This window comes from Chelonoidis abingdonii, chromosome 1 (genome assembly GCF_003597395.2).
Source record: "Chelonoidis abingdonii isolate Lonesome George chromosome 1, CheloAbing_2.0, whole genome shotgun sequence".
Taxonomy (NCBI): Eukaryota; Metazoa; Chordata; order Testudines; family Testudinidae; genus Chelonoidis; species Chelonoidis abingdonii.
The window spans coordinates 145,189,994-145,213,398 of NC_133769.1; the positions used below are offsets into that span (position 1 = coordinate 145,189,994).

At 48.1% G+C, this 23,405-nt stretch overlaps 1 protein-coding gene across 1 annotated transcript; it reads right to left on the bottom strand.

Annotated features, from left to right (window-relative positions):
- Positions 1-286: 286 nt before the first annotated feature.
- On the bottom strand, positions 287-21,014 carry LOC116830390 (antigen WC1.1-like). Its single transcript, XM_032789829.2, has 13 exons — positions 20,704-21,014; positions 20,156-20,461; positions 19,404-19,721; positions 18,986-19,300; positions 15,460-15,774; positions 14,827-14,889; positions 14,426-14,740; positions 13,550-13,687; positions 5,982-6,077; positions 4,254-4,337; positions 3,045-3,134; positions 1,931-2,074; positions 287-701 (listed from the first exon to the last, which is right to left on the bottom strand). Exons 3-13 carry the CDS (start codon positions 19,612-19,614, stop codon positions 574-576), a joined length of 1,899 nt encoding a protein of 632 aa, XP_032645720.2. The 5' UTR covers positions 19,615-19,721; positions 20,156-20,461; positions 20,704-21,014; the 3' UTR covers positions 287-573.
- Between the last annotated feature and the right edge of the window lie 2,391 nt (positions 21,015-23,405).

The window sequence follows — 23,405 nt, forward strand, 5'->3', positions numbered from 1 at the left end:
AATTACTCAGGGAGAATTTCCCATTTATCTCCTTGGATTCAATGAAAGTTTCAAATCTGAATTCGCTTCAGGAACAACCACGTTGCTCATATCAGAATGTTCTCTACCTGCTTTCTCACTTTTACCACATGCCTGATGTGTAAACCCAGCCTGCTACCAAACAGCCAGCCATACCCAGAGGTGGCCTTCCCTTGTCTCTTTGTTTGTTTAATCTCAGCCTTTTCCGTTTGGTGAGCCCTGGAAACTGCACAGTTCATCTGGCAAGAAAAACATCCACTAAGGGGAAGACTTTCAGAAAGGATTTAATATGAAAAAGGCACAAAGTCAAGCTGAAGAAATTACAGACATAAAAAAGCAGGAAAGTTCCACCCCTTCCAAACAATGGGAAATTATACAAAGAAAGCTTATGAGCCTTTTCCCACTCGCTATTATAATTCCTGCAACTTCACACAAATCCTATAAAAACACCTGCTTTGTTCATCAACCAGGAAGGGACTTTCTCTGCGCATAATTTCTAAGAGAAAGAGGTGAAGCATTTACATCATCACGGGGTTATTTTGTACAATCAAATTGTTATGATATTGAACCCCCAGAGTCACCATGTCCCACATCATCATAACCTGTGTCTCCAGGAGGCAGGGATTGGGTTTCCTTCTCCATCCCAGAGACAACTTCACCCCTTTGCGAGTGCCGACTCCAACCTGAAAACACTAAGGGGGAGACATACAGTCAGTGGATCCATTCTATGGTTATGTGCAGCTGCAGAGCAAGGTGGAATGCACTTTACAGCAGTGGTTCTCAAACTTATTTGATTGTGGCCCCTTTCTTTGTATCCATAGTAATTGATACCTCCCCTTCCCCTCTCCACCACACAAGTACACATACCAATTTAAAAAAATCAACACCCAACTCTCACTAAATAGGAAAAGCAGTAGGGCATTGAGACTAAAAGAGTTATTTAAGTATATAGCTCTCCAGCCACCCAGCTCGAAGGCAGTACTTCTGGCAGCAGCAGCGAGAAGTAAGAGAGGCAACACCAGACCATGAACCCCTTACTTCTGCACTGCTGCCAGTGGCAGGGCTGCTTTCAAAACTGGGCATCCAGATAGAACCACTGCTTTCTAGTCTGGCTTCTCAGTCTGCCCCAGAATATATTCTGTGCTGCCCAGTTTGAGAACCTCTGCTCCACAGTACGGATTGGGAATCATTCCCCCTTCAGTCTTGGGTCTATGACAAGCTCTAATCCTTCACCTCTATACATAGTCTGGAAATTAAAACCTTTTGTTTCCAGACCATGCAAAGTTGCCAAGTGCCAGCTGTAGCTACCTGTCACTTCATGTACAAAATCCAAACACTTACCAGCAAGGAGCACTTAATAAAAAACATAACTTTCACTCTGCCCAGCAATGAACATTAGCACGTTACTCTTATCAAGTACTAATCAATGCACATTTCATCACCACTGCACCTCCTCTGGGGTGGCTGAGGGTGTCTCTGCTCATGACACAAAGGGAAAAGAGGGAGATATTGGCCAAGGACAATGGGCAAAGCCCATCCCAGATTTTACAGGACGTGTCATGGGCTCTTTAACACTGGTGCAGCAGTAACAGGACTTTGGTGTTTAGGATTCTGCCCAAAAGATACACACACAGTGAACTGGTGGGAATTGAGCACATCCAGGGTGTGGCAGCCACATAAGGATTGGAACCTAGAGGCAGAAAGAGCCTAGGTATCTTGATAGTTTGACCATGAAGTACCGCACAGGAGGGACTCTGCTGTTCCTCTTCCCATGGCAGGCACTGAAGCCTCTGCTTTGAGGGAATGGAGAGATGAGAGAGGGAGAGTTTGTCTCACAAGCGTTGGGTTGGCCACATTTCCAGCCCTCCCATTCTGCAGAGACAGTGTGAAGTGCAAACAGTTCTCCACTCACCGGTCTGTGAATCTCTGTCCCTGTCATTCGCCTCATTGTCTTCCTCATCATTCTGCCACAAAGCAGGGTCACCTTCAGGGTCAGACAATTCTCTGACATCATCATAACCATCCCCTGGGACATCTCCAGGCACGGCAGGGGCATCTGATGTGAAGATGTGAAGTAATTAAGAGAATATTCACAGTGAAGGTAGAAATAAACTACAAGCTTCAGATGCACCAACCTCACTGGTCCCTGGGGATTTCTCAGCACTTAACTTCCACCCACAGGGTGGTAAGAGGACCCCCCCATGGAACCCTCAGATTGAGGGGTTTTACAGATCACATTGATTTGATACATTTCAATAGCTGGTTGAGTGGATCTTAGAGCTCCCAGATGACAAGGGGAAGGGGGAGTTCTAGAAAGAGGTGACGGGAATCTAGTCCAGAGGGATTGCTCCACAAACCATTTGGTTACAATAATTACAAATGTAAATGACTTGAAATTGTCCAGAGTTTGTTCCTGGCTTCTTAAACTGGACATTATTTTAAAATGTCTTTTCAATGCTTTCTCCTGATAAAGTTTACCCCATAAACGGCCATCAGTCTCCAACGTATGGACACCACTGGGACCTGAGCCAGCTAATAAGAGTGGGACATGGGCCTTGGGTGTAAAATCTCTGTCCCATCCATCCCCCTGTCACAGCATGTCTGACACAGCTATATATAAGCTGCCATAGCTGCATGTCAGGAAAGGCTGGCAGGGAACATTGCTGCTATGTAAAGGTCTCTGCTTCGGTGCACCGTTTACAAATGATGAGTAACCCTAGTGCTCACAGCAGTGTGGGTCACAGGTCAGTGCCCTGAGCCAAGTACCACGTGGGCAGCCCCTGAGTGAACTGCTCCTTCCATCCCTGCAATGGGCCTCTCTCATGACATCACACGCTTCCCTACCCTTGGGCCTCCACACAGCTCTTGTAATACACCTGCTCAGCGCCCCCAATGTTACACCAATAGAAAATACTGGTGGGTGAACTTTGTGGCTTTCTTAACAAACCACTATTGTCCCTACTGGGAAATACAATTAGCTTTTCAACAGGATGACGGTGCTTCCAGGAGGCAGATTCACTGCTCACCTCGGCTGTCTGGAGTCTGGGGCACATCGTTCAATGCAGGCTCCTCCACATTATCATAATCAAACTGAGACCCCCTCCGGGAAACTCCCTCTGGAACAGCAAACACCACACTCAGCCCCTGGCACCAGCAGCGTCTCTTCAGCGCAGGTGGCCCTTATAACTAGAGCTGTTTATCATGGCACATGAGAGGGGAAGTCACAGGGGGCCCATGGTGAGAGGGCACAAGTCAGAGAATGACAGTAAAATAGGAGTCGCAGAAATAACTAGGTGCCAGTCCTGTCCCTGCAGAATCCAACAGCAGCTCTTGTATGTGTTTCAGTGGGAGCCGGATCTGGGCTTGTGCTGAGATAACAGGTTGGAACATGGGAGCTGCCAGGCCAGAGCCAGCCTGTGTGAATTCAGCTGATCTCTGCAGACAGGTTTGAAATTTCCTGTTACCCTGGGGAGGGGGAACCTCCCCTCCATAGGAATTAAAGCTCCCGCTGGGAGGTCACTGGCCTCATCCTTTGTGAGCTCCTGCTCTCCACTAGCCTCTCAGGCAGCCCAGGGCTCAGCTTGGCAGCGCTCCAGCTTCTCAGCAGAATTGGCTCATCTGCTCAGTGTCTCCTCCCGCAGCCAGACGTTAAACTCCCAAAGGGCCCAAATCATGGACTCTCTTGAGAGCAGGTGGAGTAGAAATGACACCTCGTTTACAATTAGAGATGGGCCCAGGCCAGGATGTTCAGATCCAGGGTTTTGCTTCAACCTGTTGTAGTGACAAGTGCCAGCCCCAAAACTGAGATTCAGAACTGGGGTCAGAATCTGCAAATCCCCCTTCCCTAAAGTTCTGGTGGTATCGGATCAGGAAGTTGGGCTGAGCCCATCTGTGATTATAACATAGGACAATCTTCCTGCTCTCTCTGTCTCAGGGATGAGAGAGGAGTCCTGCTTGGCACTGATACCTTTCACCCAAAGAGACTGACCCGTCTCCTCCAGCTCCTCACCTGGAGAGGTTACTGGGAGCCACTCCCAGGGGTGTGGGCTCAGGAGATGATCACATGTTCCCATCCTGAGATTCTGGCAAAAATCCTGTGCAGTGGGATTAGACCCAACTGTGTAAAATGGGAACCATGTGAGGGGAAATGGCTGCGATTGCAGAAAGTGTCATAGAAATTCTGTTCCCTGCTCAGATTTGGGTCTCTTGGCTTGAGTCTTCCCCTCCCCCGTTACCTTGTTCTGATCCAGGATCATTTTCCCCCTCGCTGTCCCTAGTGTAATATTGCAGCTTCGCTACTGAGTCATCTGAATAGGAGACTGGAGAAACAAGAATCAGAAATTCATCACAGTGAGAACAGCAGAACTGTGGGACTGGGGACACACCAGGGCCTCGAGCGGGATTTCTGGTCTCAGTCTCTTCCTTCCTCTACAGGAGATGGTGACTCACAGCGACTCTGAGCGGGGAGAGGCTGACACAGACTCCCCAAGAGAAATCTCCATGATATTGTGGTAAATGTGACTGAGGGGATGATATAATCTGACCAGAAATATACTGGGGTGAGTGAAGGTCACGTCTCTGGCTGCTGGTCCAGGGAAGTTCCACAATGGTCCTGGCCTCCTCAGCCACAGAGGGGACTCCTCCTTCTTAAGGGTAAATACCCGCCTCCCTCATGAATCAGTCGATCAGCTCTCCGTGTTGTTTCCAGATTAGGCCAAGATAGGCCCAGAGCAGAGTTTGTGATTCACTGTAACCATCTTGGCAGTGGTGCTGGGAAATGCCCTGAGCATGTTCCCAGAGCCTCACCACAGCCCAGCCCTTGGGAAGAATGTTCCATCAGACATTGAGACAAAATGGCAGAAAGGATAAAAAGGCCGTGCGTGACTCAAAGTCATGAGGCTTTCCTGGGCTGATCTCTCTACTCCGGGGCAGGAAGAAGCCGACCCAGCAAACCGGTAGCTGTGGTGGGAGGGGGGCACAGAACATCCCCTGCTCGAAAGCTCCAGAAAATTTTCAAACGATAGTTTAGCCTGGCCCTAGACAGTCGTTTTCCTGACCCCTCACTGGTTACACTCCAAGGCTGCAGGACAGGCAGAGTGACATTAACTGTCCCTAGAACAGGGACACTCAGTGTATGGTGGGAAGGAAGCCCATCTCCCTCCGTCTATATGAGTAACTGCAGTTTCACCACAGACCCAGCTCCCACAGCTAAAGCTTGGCAAAAAACAAACAAACAAACAAACAATAGATGGTTTGGTTCTCAGCCATTGGGGATGGGGACGGAAAAAACAAAACCAACCCAACCCAACAACATTGTTTTGAGTTGAGACAAAAATGACTTTTTTTTTTGTAATTTTTGCCAAATTGAAAAGTAAGATAAATAGTTTAATGTTCAGTGAAACCATCTGGTGTTCTTTTGGACATTAGTTAATTTTTGTTTGTTTGTTTTTATAGATAAAATTACAGGAAATTTCTAATGGAAAAATACTATCAAATTGAAAAAAAAAACATGTTTTTTTTAGAAAATGTTGAAATGAAATGAATTGTTCTGTGCGTATTTGGAACAATTGGGTGAAATTGACAGGAATTTGTGAAAGGTTTTGGTGTGTCTGAACCCGCATTTTTCACCAAACATTTTGTAATGAAGACTTGTGTCCAGTGCCAACGAGAAGCTGACAGGGCTGACGCTGCAGTGATTTAACTCTAGGCCAGGGCCTCAGAGGGAAAGGTCATTAGACAGCTGCTCCCTGTTAAGAGTGACAGTTTTCAGAGTGGTAGCTGTGTTAGTCTGTATCAGCAAAAAGAACAGGAGTACTTGTGGCACCTTAGGGACTAACAAATGTATTTGGGCATCTGATGAAGTGGGTTTTAGCCCACGAAAGCTTATGCCCAAATAAATTTATTAGTTTCTAAGGCGCTAAAAGTACTCTGCATTCTTTTTGTTAAGAGTGAGACACACAGACCTGAGCGACTGAACATCTCCTGCTTCTCTCTCATCAGGTTATAATCAATCTCCTCGTACACAGCCTCAGAGAAGGGATCCAAGGGTCTTCTGGAGCCTGAAAACAAAGGGCAAGGTTTGCTCAGGGTCATTGAAACCAGAGCTGGGAAACACTATGGGATCATCCAGCCCCACCCCCTGGGCCCACTGCGAGCCTGAACCCTACAGCCCATTCCCAGTGCTGGAATTGAAATGAGCCAGGGGACAGGGTTTCTTTCCACAACAGTCCTTTGATGATGGTTCCCAGGGCTAGTTCGTTGTCAGGAAGCTTCCTCACTTTCATCTTAAATGTTCCCTTTTTAATCTCATCCCAGTATTCCTGGCTATTTCCCTTTGGAGCAGCTTAAAGAATTCTTCCCCCACGCTGGTGTTTATCTGCAAAATGATGATAACACCTTTTTTTTCCTCCATAGAGTTTAAGGCCAGAAGAGACCATTAGAACATCTAGTCTGGCCTCTTGTAAAACACAGACCACTGCATTTCACCCAGATACCCCTAGGTTTGAGCCCAAAGATGCACTTAGACTAAAGGAATTCAGTCCTCAGCAGAATAAGCTCTTGTGTGCCACAGGTAGAAAGCAGGAGTGACTAAGGTACCACCAATGTCCCAGGCCCCTGCAATGGCAAGGAACTGACTAGGTGAGAGATGCCTAGATAATCTTGGCAGGTGATCCGTGCTCCATGGTTCAGAGGAAAATGAAAATCCCCTAAGGTCCCTTTTTGCCAATCTGACCTGGGGAAAATTCCTTCCTGACCCCATATCTGACAATTGGTTTGACCCTGGGCATGTGGAAAAAATAAACCAGCCAGATATCTTAGAAAGAGTTTTCTCTACAGCACCTCAGAGGACCGGTCCAGCCCACCCAGTGTCACATCTCCATTTGTAGTTAATGTCTGATGCTTCAGAGGAGGACAAGAAACAAAGCACAAATATGGGGCCTTCCCAGAATTCCTTCCTGACCCCTGCGTGTGACCAGCTGAAGCCCTGAAGCATGAGATCTGATTATAGGCATTTTCTTACTGGAAAGTTGTGAATGTTACATATATGTTGATGGCAATCCCATTCTCCATCTTCTTGCCAAGGAGCTGGTAGCTAATGTTTGTGTAGTATGCTGTAAATGTATAATCCCCTACAAGTGCTAGTTTTGAGCATAATACAGTATAATGCTCCTTTTCAGCATTTCTCCTTCCTCAGATTGTCTTTTCTACTGGATCACTCTCTTCACAACTATTTACCAGAGCTTGATTTTTATATAATTTTTTTCCTGACAATATTTCCAATTTCCCTGGGTCTCTTTTCCATGATGTCTCTCCTCGTGATATTCAGAATCCATCCTTGTGGTAGATACTGCAACCCCGGGCAGGAGTGGCTCTAGGCACCAGCAAAGCAAGCAGCTGCTAGGGTCAGCCCATTTGCAGGGGCGGCAGCTGGCAGGGATCCAGCCTGGGAGCTGAGAAACAACAGGTGGCCCTGCGAGCTGTAGTTCCTTGGTTAGCACCCCGAAGGGCCAAATCTACTTTTTTTGCTGCCCAAAGCAAAACAAAAATTTGGCTGCCCCCCATCCCAGCCCTGGGCTCTCCCCTCCCACACACCCCCTGCCACTCCAGCACTGGGCTTCCCCCTTTCCTCTCCACCAGTGCCCTCCCCCCACCCCACTGCCGCTCCAGCCTTAGGCTCCCCCCTTTGGGTTGGAGAAGTGATGGGGGGTTCAGGGGGTCAATCAAGCAACAGGAAGAAGGGGGGTTGGATGGGGCGGAGGTTCACGAGGGCAGTCAGGGGACAGGCAGCAGTTGGATAGGCATGGGAGTCCCAGGGGTTTGTCAGGGGACAGGTAGGGAGTGGGGTCCTAGGGGGGAAGTTGGGGATAAGGAGCAGCGGCGCTTAGATAGGGGGTGGGGTCCCGGGAGGGGGTGATCAGGGGACAGGGAGTAGGGGGGTTGTTGGATGGGTTGGGGTTTCTGTGGGGGGCAGTCAGAGGGAGTGGATGGTGCCAGGGTGGGGCTTCCCTCCCCCTGGAATGTCCTGTTTTTTGAATGTTAAAATATGGTCTCCCTGCCATTTACAGCACTCACAGCAGGCTGCCGCATGAGGTCCCTCTCCTTCCTTTCCAGTTGGTAGTGGCCAAGGGAATGCTGGGAAATGTAGTTCTTTCTCTGCTCCAAGGCTGACTCTATAGGCAGGGAGCTAACCAAGGAACTACAGCTCCCAGAGCCCCCTGTTGGTTCTCAGCTCCCAGGCTGGATCCCTGCCAGCTGCCGCTCCTGCAAATGGGCTGCCCCAAGCAGGTGCTTGCTTTCCTGGTGCCTAGAGCAGCCCCCAGCTCCCTGCCTATAGAGCCAGCCCCAGAGCACAGAAAGAACTACATTTCCCAGCATTCCCTTGGCTCTAGCAACAGGAAAGGGAGGGGGAGTATGGTAGCTAAAACTTCATGCTGCAGCTTGCTGTGAATGGAGAGCTGACTGCTAGAGTGCGATGGCACTGTGAATGGGGAACAAGTGTGCCCGAGGACTAGAAAGCTCTGGCCCAGATATCTCCTTCAGAGGACATCCCGAGACTGAATTAGGGATACTGGTGTGACCTCACCTTGCAGTCCCCAAAGAAGGAATTGGGTGGACTAAATGGATAGTGCACCTCTCTATCTGAATCATAGAATAATAGAATATGAGGGTTGGAAGGGACCTCAGGAGGTCATCTAGTCCAACCCCCTGCTCAAAGCAGGACGAATTCCCAATAAATCATCCCAGCCAGGGCTTTTGTCAAGCCTGACCTTAAACATCTCTAAGGAAGTAGATTCCACCACCTCCCTAGGTAACACATTCCAGTGCTTCACCACTCTCTGAGTGAAAAAGTTTTTCCTAATATCCAATCTAAACCTCCCCCACTGGTAACTCAGACCATTACTCCTTGTTCTGTCATCAGGTACCCTGAGAACAGTCCAGATCTATCTCTTTGGAACCCCCTTTCAGGTAGTTTTAGCAGCTATCAAGATCCCCCCTCATTCTTCTCTTCGCAGACTGAACAATCCCAGTTCCCTCAGCCTCTCCTCATAAGTCATTGTCCCAGCTCCCTAATCATTTTTGTTGCCCTGCGCTGGACTCTTTCCAATTTTCCACACCTTCTTGTAGTGTGGGGTGCATAACTGGACACAGTACTCCAGATGAGGCCTCACCAAAGTCGATAGAGGGAATACCACATCCCTCGATCTGCTCGCAATGGTCCACTCATACAGCCCAAATCATTACCCCTTGGCAACAAGGCACACTGTGACTCATATCCAGCTTTATCCACTGTAACTCCTAGGTCCCTTTCTGCAGAACTGCTTCCTAGCCATTCGTCCTTATCTGTAACAAGAATGGGATTCTTCCGTCCTAAGTGCAGGACTCTGCACTTATCCTTGTTGAACTCATCAGTTCTTTTGGTCCAGTCCTCTAATTTGTCTAGGTCCCTCTGTATCCTATCCTATTCTCCAGCATATCTACCACTCCTCCCTGTTTAGTGTCATCTTGCAAACTTGCTGAGAATGCAGTCCACGCCATCCTCTGATCATAATTAGATATTGACAAAAACTGGCCCAGGACTAGTCCTGGGGCACTTGCTTGATGGAGTCATTGATCACTACCCGTTGAGCGACATCTAGCAGCTGTCTACACACCTTATAGTCCATTCACCAGCCATATTTTCTTACTTGGTGGCAAGAATACTGTGGAGACGTATCAAAAGCTTTTCTAAAGTTAAGGAATCCACTGCTTCCCCTCTCCTCAGACCCAGTTATTCCTCATAGAAGCAATTAGGTTAGTCAGGCAGCACTTACCCTTGGTGAATCCAGGCTGACTGTTCCTAATCACTTTCCTCTCCTCTAAGTGCTTCAGAATTGATTCCCTGAGGACCTGCTCCATATTTTTCCAGGATGAGGTGAGGCTGACTGGCCTGAATTCCCAGATCCTCGTTCTTCCTTTTTAAAGTGGGCACTACAGTAGCCTTTTTCCAGTCATCCGGGACTCCCCTGTTCACCATGAGTTTTCAAAGATAATGCTCAATGGCTCTGCAGCACATCCCAACTCCTTTAGCCTCTCGGATGCAGTGCATCCGGCCCATGGACTTGTGCTCTCCAGTTTTTCTAAATAGTCCCGAACCACTTCTCTCGCCACAGAGGGCTGGTCATTCTCCCCATACTGTGCTGCCCAGTGCAGCAGTCTGGGAGCTGACCTTGTTGCGAAGACAGAGGCAAAAGAGCATTGAGTACATTAGCTTTTTCCACATCCTCTGCACTAGGTTGCCTCCCTCATTCAGTAAAGGCCCACACTTTCCTTGACTTTCTTCTTGTTGCTAGCATACCTGAAGAAACCCTTCTTGTTACTCTTACATCTCTTGCTAGCTGCAACTCCCAGTGTGATTTGGCCTTCTGATTTCGTTCCTGCATGCCTGAGCAATATTTTTATACTACTCCTGGTCATTTGTCCAATCTTCCACTTCTTGTAAGTCTTTTTTGTTGTTAAGATTAGCAAGGTTTCACTGTTAAGCCAAGCTGGCACCTGCCATATTTATATTCTTTCTACACATCGGATGTTTTTTTCCAGCCTCAATAAGATTCTTTAAAATAACTTCAGCTCTCTTGACTCCTTTCCCCCTCATTTATTCCTAGAGCATCTGCCCATCAGTACCCTGAGAGGTCAAAGTCTGCTTTTCTGAAGTCCAGGGTCCATATTCTGCTGCCTCTACTTTCTTCCTTGTGTCAGGTCCTGAACTGACCATCTCATGGTCACTGCCTCCCAGGTTCCCATCCACTTTTGCTTCCCTACTAATTCTTCCGGGTTTGTGAGCAGCAGGTCTTGAAGAGCTCTGCCCTAGTTGGTTCCTCCAGCACTGCACCAGGAAATTGTCCCCTACATTTTCCAGAAACTTCCTGGATTGTCTGTGCACCGCTGTATTGCCTCTCAGTAGATATCAGGGTGATTAAAGTCTCCCATGAGAACCAGGGCCTGCGATCTAGTAACTTCTGCTAGTTGTGAAGAAAGACTTTCACCATCATCACCTGGTCTGATGGTCTAAAGCAAGCCTAGAAGGAGATAGAGCTAGCAGGCAGATATGTGGATTCCACTAGAATTTAAAATGAAAAGTAAGGGAGGGAGGCTTCGACCTGGGCAACTTTACCAGGCACAAGGAGGATTTCCACTTCTGAGCCATGAAAGCAGAAATTGACTTTTCCTTTCCAGATTTAGCTAATTGTGACAAGTTTCTCCTCTACCTTGGTGGGTCCTGCGCTTATTGGCAGATTTGCTCACCTCAGTGATCTTCCCCACTCTGGATCACCTCCTCCTGTGTCTGATCAGGACTTGGGATTTGAGGGACCCGGGCCCGGCCTCTACTCCGGGTTCCAGCCCAGGGCCTTGGATTGCAGATGTCTATAGTCTCTTTTAACAGCTGCACAACAGCTACAACTCCCTGGCTACTTCCCCATGGCCTCCTCCAAACACCTTTTTATCTTCACCACAGGACCTTCCTCCTGGTGTCTGATAACGCTTGTACTCCTTAGTCCTCCAGCAACACAACCTCTCACTCTCAGCTTCTTGTGCCTCTTGCTCCAGCTTCTCCACACGCACTTCCTCTCCTCTGGCTCTCCCTGCCTGACTGGAATGAGCTCCTTTTTAAACCCAGGTGCTCTGATTAGCCTGCCTTGATTGGCTGCAGGTGATCTAATCAGCCTGTCTGCTTAATTGGTTCTAGCAGGTTCCTGATTACTCTCGTGCAGCCCCTGCTCTGGTCACTCAGGGAACAGAATAACTATCATTCAGTGACCAGTATATTTCCCCTCTACCAGACTCCTGTAGCTCCTTTGATGCTTTCGAGGAGCAGTGGGCGTTGACTGGGGTTCTCTGCTTGGTGTCCCCATCAGGTTCCCTTCGTTTAGCCCTATGACTTCACTCCCAATCCTGTTTTTTCATTAGCTGTCCCACAGAATTACTTGGTGTCCCAGACCTGTGGATCCTCCCCTTAGGCTGGGGGGAGGTCCTTTAGAAGTGTGTGGGCTTCACTCGCCCACCTCCTGGATACCAATAGGACCAGACTCCTGTACCTCACTGGCCTGGGTCTGTCACATAATATTCAGAAAGTGAATCTAGCACCTGCCTTCCACATTTGAACACCTCAAAATTCACGAGTGCTCATGCTCAATTTGGGCAGCTGTTACTTCATTTCTCCCAAATCAATATGCATCCAGATATCCTCCAATCACACAAGCTGAAAATTGTTCCACTTTACTGCAGCTCTATAACCATATGGGAACCAAACCTGTCTGTGTTCTGTGCACATCCAAAATTCCTGATGAATGACCCACCCGGGGAGCGAGTTACCAGTGACCCAGGGCTGCAGCGGAAGAAGGGTGCAGGTGGTGCGGGGCGAAAGCCCAGGGCTGGGGCGGCAGGGGGTGCAAGTGGGAGGGGAGAATCCAGACCTGGGGCAGCACACGGTGTGTGTGTGGAAGAGATCAGGGCTGGGTTGGCAGGGGGTGCAGGTGGCGGGGAGAGCCCAGAGCTGGGATGGCAGGGGGGGTGTGGGTCAGGGGGGAGAGTCCAGGTCTGGAGCGGCAGGGGATGCGGGGGGGAGACAAAAAACCTAGAGCTGGCCCTGACCACAGCGTCTCCAGGAAGAAAAAACAGAGAAAGAGAGAGAGAGAGACTGTGTGTGTGTGTGGCAGGGGTGTGAGGGGTTGTTTAAGGTCAATCACTGAGATTGTAACAACTCCAGAAAGGTAACAGCCTTTAGGGTGGTTTACACAGACTGGTTCAAACTGGGTTACCAGAGACCATGAGAAAAAGAAAGATTTATGATATGAAAGGCTAAGTTTAAACAGACTCATGGCCTTCATTTTGATTGATCAAATGGGCAGGGCCTTCTGTCCACAGGGATCCCAACACTGAATAGTGGAGGGACGTTGGTCTACCAGGCTGCCCATGAGGAAGACGGGTGAATTCTGGTGTGTTCGGCAAATTTTGGAGGAATTTTTATTGTTTTTAAAGTGTTCCTTGTGATACTTTCCTCCTACTAACAAGGTGCAGTCTGCTGAGAGAGAGCTGGGTGGTGACTTGTAACTGCCGGCAATACACTGCTCATAGCCCTTGGGGGGAACGCACAGCACAGGGGCTGGCCTGTGGGCAGACAGGTTTGCTGGGGGTATCACAGTGGAAGGCAGGGGGTTGTGCAGCATTAAAAACCCCTGGCCACAAAGAGGTGGGACAGGAGTTTCCCACCCAGAGACAGGTGATGGCTGGAAGACCGAGTAGGCACTTCTGGAGTGGATCACTGAAGGGTGGGGGGATACAGATGTAGCTTTTCTGAAACTGTAAAGATCCCTAGCTAGTATCATCTCCAGATTTCATTGCTGGGCTGTTCCACTAACAAAATATTAAATAAGAGAGGAGTTAGGCACCCTCGGCCACCCCACCCAGCCCAGTATTGCCCCTCACCCTGACACCCTGCTGTCCCCTTGCTATTGCAGAGGCATTTCATACAGTGACACCAATCAGGACCCACCTCTGCGCTGTGCCTTGGCACTTCGCACCTGCGCCCCCAGGATGATTAAGACCAAGCAGAGCAGGGCCCCCAGGATAATGCAGATGACCACGGGCACCATGACTCTCCCACTGTCAGTCTGAAGGCGGCGCGGGGGAGCTGGATGGAAATGAACATGCAAAAGGAAGACATTTTCCAGTGAAAGCTGGGGGGCAGGGAGAGACAGGGAGCTCCCCAGTCACTCATTGCATGGCCCAGGACAGCAGGGTAATGGGCTGGGACAATCTATGTGCCATGGGGGTAGTTCACAGTCTGCTGTTTAAACCATGGGCCATGCTCTGTCAGCTGGATCCAGCAGACAGGCATCCTCTAGATCAGCAGGGCCTGCAGCTCCCACCCAGATGTCATTCATCCTCAATTTCACAGTCCATGGAAAGGAGCTCAGCCCCTCAGGCTGCAGCTTGCAGCTCACCCACTGTGACCCAGCAACAGGGAAATTTAACCCTTGATGGGAGGAAGAGGATACTTTAACTGGGGTATGTGGAGAATCTGTCATATCTGTCAGACCTGCAAAGGGAAAGGGAGGAGAGTTGGAGCCTGGAGCGATGAGGAGGTCATGTGTTTATTCCTGGAGAGAACCTCACCTCCGAGAGTCCCTGGTTGTCTCCAGCTGTCACCTCCACTAGCTCTATCAGAGCAGCACAGGGACGCAGGGCTATGTGGACTGATGCCTGAGCCAATCTGACCCCACAAAGATCCCACCCCACAGTATCCATGATGGTCCTGCACACAGGAGATGGGAGGGCCTGGTCTGTGACCAAAGGGATGCGGGATGGGCTGATCCATCCTCCTCCCTGAAAATTACAGTATGTATCAGAAACATCTCCTGTCACTCACCTGAGCAATTCACAGCAGCATCATCCTTATGGTCACAGTTGCTCTCACCCCAGGGCTTCGCAGGACAGTCCCAGAGAGATGACTCTGTCCCTCGGCAATTCAATTTCTCCACCCAGATGGGACCAGTCCCCTCACCAAATGCAGCCTCAGCCGGGGCAGATACAGCAGATCCACAGCCCAGTTTTTTACACATAACTTTAGTATCTGCCATGTCCCAGGAGTCATCACAAACTGTTCCCCAGGAGCCACGGTACCAAACCTCCACTCTGCCCGAGCATCTGTCCTCTCCTCCCACGACACGTAACTTCTCCTGGTCTGGAAATGCAGAAACTTCACATGTTACTGGTACAGCTGGGAAAGTTCTTAGGGACCAAGAGTGAAACAATGAGAAGCAGAGATACCTGTGCAGATTGGAGAGTTTGGGCATTCGGTAAATGGGGTCTGAGTTGGTTTTGCTTTTTTTCCTACGGAGTAAAAAGCCGAGGTGAATGCACTGGGTTGTGTGAGTGATGTGAGAGTAGAATTTATCTGTATTTTAAACCCCTAATTTCACCACTGTATGAACAGAAATGTGAACTCTCGGTCATTTAATACCTAACTAATTTGCTCTTTAGCTGTTACTCAGATACACAGGCTGACAGGCACCCAGACTTGTGGGGGATTCCAGTCTCGACCCAAACTGCACAGCCTTGGCCCATCTCTGATTGTTCATCCCAAAAGGATTAAGACCCACAGAGCTGCCTAATGATGGTGTCTAGGGAGAGGCTTTTCTTCGCTCTCACACTACCTTAGCGCACTATGTAACACGAGTCTCTTTTATAATTAATTGATTAACTTCCATGTTTGTTGTAAATCAGACAAATGCTTATACCTCTAAAACATCATGAAAATACGTTTGTATCTTATGTTGAGAATTTACCTCTGCCGACACTGAGATGTGAACAACAACAAATTCTATCCTAACCCTTCAATTAATTGAACACATTGTGTACATGTGTGTTTGCACGCGTGCATGCAGGTAGTTTCATAATTACCAGCACAAGAAATATGGGTCTCTTCTGCTCGGTTATCACATGACTTTGGATCCCAGGGGTCTGACAGGCATTGCCAGAGGGAGCCGTGCTGCTCACTGCATGCAACATGGTCCAGCCACGTGGGACCAGAACCTGCTCCATATTCAAAGTTTCTTTCGATCTGTCCTCCCTCCCCACAGTTCAGCTGTTTGCAGACAATTGTTGGGGTGTCTCCAGACATCTGATTGGAGCAAACACTGCCCCACGTCCCATTGTAGAAAACCTCCAGCCGCCCAGCACAGTCACTGTCGCTCACCAGCCTCAGATCTGTGAATTCTAGAAGGAAACGCACAAAAAGGGAATTTAAATCGTCTGATCCTGAAATGAACTGGGGTGTGAAGAGTGAAATCCCAGCGATTACAAACAATCCTGTGCATCCTTCTGCAGGAGCAACTGCTAGAAAACCATTCCAAGAATGAGAGACTCTTTTACACACCACAGTCCCCCTAGAAATACAGTGGGCATCTCTGGAAGGCCACCATTTACCAGCAGCTACATACGATTGTAACAGATAAAGGCCGGAAAGGATTGTGACATTGGCAGGCCAGATGCCAGCTCTTGCCCAGCTGCAGGCATTAGCTGAGAACTGACAGTCTCGTAGCTGGATACCAGGCCAGGTCACCTGTATGTTAGTTTTGCTCAAAACAGGTATTAGTCTTGTAAGAATGTATTTAGTGTTTAGATTCTATGAAATGGTTGTTAGTTGCTGCAGGCATTAATCTCACTTGTAATGTCTGTAGTCCACGCTACAAGAAAGTGTGTAAGTTTTGCCTTGTAAGTTTGAAAATGTTTGCTCTCAGCTTGTGAACTCAGGCACAGGAATCATCCCCCCATCCATCTTGAAGGACTATCAAAATCAGATGGGTTATCAAGGATCATCACAATATACGGGATTGGTTAATTATCTTATCACACTCATGGAGCAGCACCTGCAGAAGGCCTCGTCCCATCGCTTTGAAGGTTGGAAGAGGGAAATGAAAATAGTAGATGTGGTGACTGTTCATCTTTTTAGCTATTTTATCTGTGACAGGGCTAGAGACACAAAACTGAGGCCAGAGACCCCAAGGGATTATCCCTGAGTCAGCGCTGAAGGACATTTGGAATTGACAGATCACTACAGTTCTGTCCTTCCTAGGATGTAAATGGTAACTTATTTGTGTGTATATGTTTGCTTGCTTTAACTTGTCAAATAACCCTTTTATTTATTTTTCCTAGTCAATAAACCTGCATATAGTTTATTACAGGATTGGCTACAGACATTGTCTTGGTGTAAGATCCAGGGTCCCAACTGATCTGGGGTAAGTGACTAGTCTCTTGGGACTGGAAGCAACCTGAACGTGGTGTGATTTTTGGTGTGAGTGACCAATTATCACTAAGTCCAGTTTGTCTGGGAAGACAGATACATGTCTACCCCGCCGCAACATGACCCGATATAACATGAGTTCGCGTATAGCACGGTAGCAGCAGGGCTCCAGTGGTGCTTTCAAGGGTCCAGGTCTCCGGCTGCTGCGGGGAGCCCCGGGCCCTTTAAATCCCGCTGGAACCCTGCAACCACTACCCCGGGGCTGCGGCAGCAGGGCTCGCCGGCTATTTAAAGAGCACGGGCTCCCCACAGTCACTGGAGCCTGGAGCTCTTTAAATTCCACCGGAGCCCTGCCGCCCCTACCCCGATATAAGGGGGTTTCAGCTATAACGCGGTAGGGATTTTTGGCTCCCCACAACCGCGTTATAGCGGGGTAGAGTTGTATATTGATCCAGGACTATGTTCCCTCTAAGCTGTGTGGCCACATGGCTGCAGAGCACGATATCAAGGGCCACGTAGGCATGCAGCCACAGGTGCCTGGATTGGAGGGGTGCCTCTTCCCCAGCCCCAAACCTGCTGCAGCCGGGGACTGGGGAGATATTTCTCTCCCCTGATGTCGAATTTGCTGCAGCGGGGAAAGAGGTGCCTCTCACCTGGCCACAGGCTGCTGCAGCAGGAGAAGGCTTGGGGGAGTCCTCTCTTCCCGCCGCAGCCCCAGGGCAGCCTGCATCCCAAACCCTTCATCCATGGCCCCACCTCATAGCCCACAGCCCCAGCTAGAGCCTTCACTCACTACATACTCCATCTCTCTGCCCAGCCCTGAGCCCCCTCCTGCACCCTGAGCTCCTCATCTCTGGCCCACCTCAGAGCCCTTACCCCTAAACAGAGCCCACAACCCCCATGCTGTAACCCTCTGCCTCAGCCCTGAACCCCCTCAAGACCCCAAGCCCCTCATCCTTGGCCCCACCCCACAGCCCGCACCCCCAGCCAGAACCATCACCCTGCACACTGCCACTCTCTGCATCAGCCCTGAGCTGCCTCCCACTCTCTCAACCCCTGGGCCCCAATCCTGCCACACATCACCTCTATACTGGTGCACATAACAAAATTCATTCTGCATGTGGATGTAAAAAATTAGAGGGAACACTGGTCCAGGAGTTCACATCTGCTACTGCCTTGCTGAGATCTACTTGTAGACACACCTCCAAGTTGGAGTATTATCTTGTTTCTCACCATCTGCCTGGAGGTCGGCACTCAGAGCCGTGAGCCACTCCAGACAGTGTGACAGGGATCATGAGATCAAATAATTTGACCTTCTGTAAAACAGCTGCATAGAGCCTAAGAACCTGAGTCTGATGTAAGCAGAGCTTCCAGAATGGCATCCGGTCTAGACAGAAAGACTTCAAGAGACGCAGAATGCACTACTATTCCCTGGTAGTTTGTTCCAATGGTTAATCACCCTCCATGTTAAAAACCTGGGCCTTATTTCCGATGTGAATTTGTCTGGTTTCTGCTTCCAGCCATCAACTCTTGTTCTGCCTTTCTCCATTAGATTAAAGAGCCCTTTAGTAAGTGGTATGTTCTCCTCATGAAGGAACTTATGCACTGTAATCAAGTCACCTCTTGATTGTTCTGATAAGCTAAACAGATTCAGCATCTTAAATCTCTCACTGTAAGTCTTTTATTCATCAGATCACTTCTGTGGCTCTTCTCTGCTCCCTCTCCAATTTTTGTGGACATCAGAACTGGACACAGTATTCCAGTATCTGTCTCACCAGTGCCATAAACAACAGTAAAATTTAGTCCCCTCTCCTACTCTCTACTCTCATTTATCCATCCAAGGTTCACATCAGCCCATTTTACCACACATGGCACTGAGAGCTCATGTTCAGTTATTTCTCCACTAAGGCCCTACATCCTTTTCAGTCATTGCTTTCCATGATACAGTCTCCTTCAGACACCTGAGACACAGAATTCTAACATTAGGGAAATCTCACAATATCGCCAATATCTCTGGGTGGGAGCTGAGGACTTTCTAATGGTGACCCTGGTAGGTAGTCCCACAAGGGAAAGGGGGACAGAGACAGCCAGGGAAAGTATCATTTTCAGCAACCTCCTTAAACATCTGCCCCCTCCATTAAATCCCCTGGTAACATGGCACACACAAACATTCACAAAACTGACCTGAGCAGAGAACTCCCGCGTCTTCTTTGTGCCTGCAGTTGTGCTGGCCCCAGCCCCTGGAACCACATGACCAGAGATCGGATTCATTCCCAAAGCAGTTCACATCATCTAGCCAGATCTGCCCGGATCCTTTCCCATGATGAGCAGAGACAGTTGCACTGATGGCATGTCCACATCCCAGTTGTTTGCAAACAACATTGGAGTCTGGTAGGTCCCAGAAATCATCACAAACTGTCCCCCAGCTGCCATTGTAATAAATCTCCACTCTCCCGGCACAGCGACCTGTTCCATTCACCAATCTGATCCGCCTGCTCCCTGCAGCGATAGATCCCAGCTGTTAACACATATTTTCCTACTGAACATAACACATATTTTCCTACTGAACAGAGAATGTCTGTGAGATCTAGAAATGAATCACCTGAGCAAACGACACCAACATCAACAGCAATTCCTGCCTGGAATGTCTCAGACGTGGAGTTGTCACAAAAAGTCAGACGAGTCTCATTTCCTGCACACTGGACCCTTCTCAGCCCCACAAGGCCCGTTCCTTGCTCAGACTTAGGGGGGTTAAAAGCTTTCTCAGCGACTCCGCACTGGAGCTGCCTACACACCACGCTGGCATCGTTCATGTCCCATTGGTCATCCAGCACTCTGCCCCACGCACCACGGAGAGAAATCTCAACTCTCCCGTCACACTGGCTCTCTCCATTCAGCAGTCTGAGTGATTCAGAGCGACCTGGGCTCAGGAGAGATGGGAAACACACTGAATAACACTCCCTGTTGTACACTAGAAATAATACAGAGTGTGCATGAAATTATGGACTGTTTCTAAAGAAGGTTAGCAGTGATTTGGAGAAGGATAGGGATGGTGAACTGGTGACATTTATGTAACCTGAAGGACAAAGTGCTGCCCCTACACCACTGTTCTTCGTAAGGACAGAGTTGCTGACTAAAGCTCTTCCTGGAGAATCCAAGGCTTTCCTGGGTCACAATGATTCATTTGTGTTAATATTATTTAGTTTAATTTTATGTTTAATATAATTACTATTATTATATGTGCTTTAGGATCCAGTTCCCCCTCCCCTTGCTGTGCCCTGAGGTTCCCCTGCTCTGGGGGCAGTGTCATACAAAGAGCAGGTGTCCTTAATCCAGTATCTCTCCTGCACTTACCTGAGCAAATCACACTGGCATCATTGTCGTGTGAGCACTGAGAGGCCCCCAGGGCAGTAACAGGGCAATGACCCAAATGGGGTTCAGTCCCTTTACAGTGATATGTGTCTGTCCAGACAGAGTCAGTTCCTTTCCCAAAATATGCTCCTCCTGGAGCCGATTCAGCAAACCCACAGTTGAGCTGATGACAGAGAACGTTGGCATCTGGTAAATCCCAGTGTGAGTCACAGAGGGTTCCTCAGGCACCAAGAACCTGGATCTCCACCCTCCCTGAGCATGCTGTGCTGCCGTTCACTAGCCGGAAACCTGTGTGCCCAGGGGACAAGGGAGAAGGGGTTTAGAGAGGGAGCTTGGAACTATTTTATAGCAAATAGTAAAAGAAAGGAAAGTCAGGGGGCATTTGATCCCTTTCTCATTATCTTGGATTGTTTCGGGTTTTGATCCAACCCTATTAAACCTAGTTCCCTACACAGTGAGATCAGTACATTGCTTCACCCTAATTTAGAATACGTCACTGGGATTTTAAAGAGATTGTGCTGAATTCTTACGTGAGCATATGACATCAGCGTCATTTGTGTGTGAGCACGTCTGATTCACTTCTGATATTCTGGGACAGAAGAACAGGAGAGACTCATTCCCCACACACTGGAATTCTTCAGTCAAGATCAACCCTTGTCCTTCTCCGAAGTGACCTCCTCCTGGGATAGATACAGCTATTCCACACTGTAGTTCATTACAGATAATGTTCGCAACTTTGAGATCAAAATGTGCATCACAGACTCTGGTCCACGTGTTTCCATGTTTTATCTCTACACGTCCTGAGCAGGCGCCGTCTCCTCCAACAAGACGGGGCTTAATGTGTCCTAGAAAGTCAATGAAAGCTGAAAATTATAAAGGGGGTTTGGGAGTTCAGGTACTCCACTGGTATAAAACTTTGCCTAAAAGCTCATTCTGGGTTAGTGGCAAAGTGAAGGCAGCAATAGAAATAAAAGGCAATATATTAAAGAATGGAAAAGGTGGGAATTAGAGCAAATCAATATACATTAGAAGTTAGGATATAAAGAAAACTGATAAGAGAAGCTAAATACATCAGCATAAACTCATGACTGAGAGGACTATGAAAAATAAGGAGTTTTTTTAAACATGTTAGGAACAAACAAACAAACACTAAGAATGCTGTAGGCCCATTAGAAATGGAGATAGTAAAATTTTTAATAATGATGCAGAAAAGGCAGAGGTGTTCAAAACACATTTTTTGCTTTGCACAGCAGCAGGATGTCTATTCATATCCTGTGAAAAGGATGACTCTCTCTCCAATCTATTGGAACCTAATGAGCATGTTAAATGGCATTTAACATCGATCAACATTTTTTTTATATCAGCAGGCCTGAATTGCTGATAAAACCACAGAACAATAGAAATGTAGGGTTGGAAGGAACCTCAAGAGGTCATCTAGTCCATCTCCTCATACCAACGGAGGGTTAAGTTAGATGTTTGTCTAACATGTTGTGCAAAGTCCCCAATGATGCGGATTACAGAACCTCCCTACATACCCTGTTCCTGTACTTAATTATCGGTATAGTTACAAAGTTTTTCCTAATATCTAATCTGAATCTCATTTGCTGCACTCTAAGATGATTATGTCTAGTCCTACCCTTGGTGGATATGGACAACAATTGACAAACAATCTTTCAGTTATTTGAAGACTGGTATCAGTTCACCCCTCAGACTTCTCTTCTCTAAACTAAAAATGTCCAATTCTTTCAACATTTCTTCGTAGATCATGTTTTCTAAACCTCTTACTCTCTTTGATGCTCACCTCTGGACATTCTCCAAATTGTCCTTATCTTTCTTAAACAGTGATGAGCAAAACTGCACACAGTACTCCAGCTGAGGCCACACCAGTGCTAAGTAGAGTGGGACAATTACTTCCTGTGTCTTACATATGACATTCTTGTTAATAAAATTCAGAATGACATTTCCCTTTTTCATAACAGCATCACAACTTTTCAGACTGTGATCCTGTGGTCTTTAGATGTGCTTGTAATTATTAGATCATTTTCTGCTGCAGAAACGGCGAAGGTGATCCTTGGATGTATAAAGAGAGGAGCAATGAGTACAGCTGGCTGAAACACAGGATTTCCAGTGTACAGGAAATTTCACTCTTTTAAAATGTCCTGTGAATTGGAAATTGAGCTAAAATTTTGTTTTGGAAACTCCAGCCCATGGTGTATCCAGCATGAAATTTGTTCCCAGGAACCCCAGCAGATCCGGAGTGACACTGAAATCCTTCTCAGTTTCAACACTGTTAGCATCAGGACAAGCACGTCAATTTCCCACAGCCACTGCTGGGGCTCTGGGGCAGCCTCCTCATGTGGGCTGACCTGGACTGAGGACCCCCGGCCTCTCAGACTCCTTGACTAGCTGGCAGTCTAAATGAGAAAATAACCCAGTCCAGACATTCTGCAAGGGAGGGCTGCCCCAGAGCCACAGACCCTGGGACACCAGAACCCATCCCAGGACTTCCAGGATCCCTGATGCAGACCCTGGGGCTGATCCTTGGTGAGAGCTGGGGCTCTCAGGGTTTGCAGGTTCCTATCCCATGGCAGAGAGCCTGAAAGCATTGGCAGGGCTGTCCTGGAGGTACAGACCCTAGAAAGATTAGGGTCTCCAATTCTGGGGCAATCTGTATGGTGGGGCTGCCCCAGAGGTGCAGATCCTAGAAGACTGGGGTACCCAGCCCTCAGACAATCTGCATGGCAGGACTAACAGGAGCCACCAGGGAACCTGGCAGGGAACCATGGACATTTCCACCAGAACCTACTTGTGGTTTCGAGAAAGTTCTTTGAACTTTCATTTTCATGACAAATATTGAATTCAAGAATCTGGCGTCTTCCAATGAAACTCTGGTTGGCCAAATAATTTCCAACCAGCTTTAGTAGGGAGGTGATTTTTCCTGTGTGTACAGCACTGGGAAGACAAACACTGCATCTGCTTTTAGCACCCACACTGTAAGAAGGATATTAGAAAATGGGAAAGGGCACAGAGAAGATCCACAATAATGATTCCAGGGCTGGAAAATGTGCCCTGCAGTGAGAGATTTAAGGAGGTCAATCTGTCTAGCTTATCAAAAAGATGACCTAGAAGTGTCTTGATTGCAGTGTATAAATACCTTCCCATGGACAAAACACTGCATACTAAAGGCCTTCTTAATCTAGTGGAGAAAGTCATAACAAGAACCAATGGATGG

Excerpts from the sequence above, each read along its gene's own strand:
- LOC116830390 (XM_032789829.2), bottom strand. The coding sequence starts at position 19,614 with ATGAACGATGCCAGCGTGGTGTGTAGGCAGCTCCAGTGCGGAGTCGCT. Across the intron at positions 19,301-19,403 it reads TGTTGGTGTCGTTTGCTCAG|GGAGCAGGCGGATCAGATTG; the intron begins GTGATTCATTTC and ends CTATCGCTGCAG. Across the intron at positions 702-1,930 it reads GGACAGAGATTCACAGACCG|GTTGGAGTCGGCACTCGCAA; the intron begins GTGAGTGGAGAA and ends TAGTGTTTTCAG.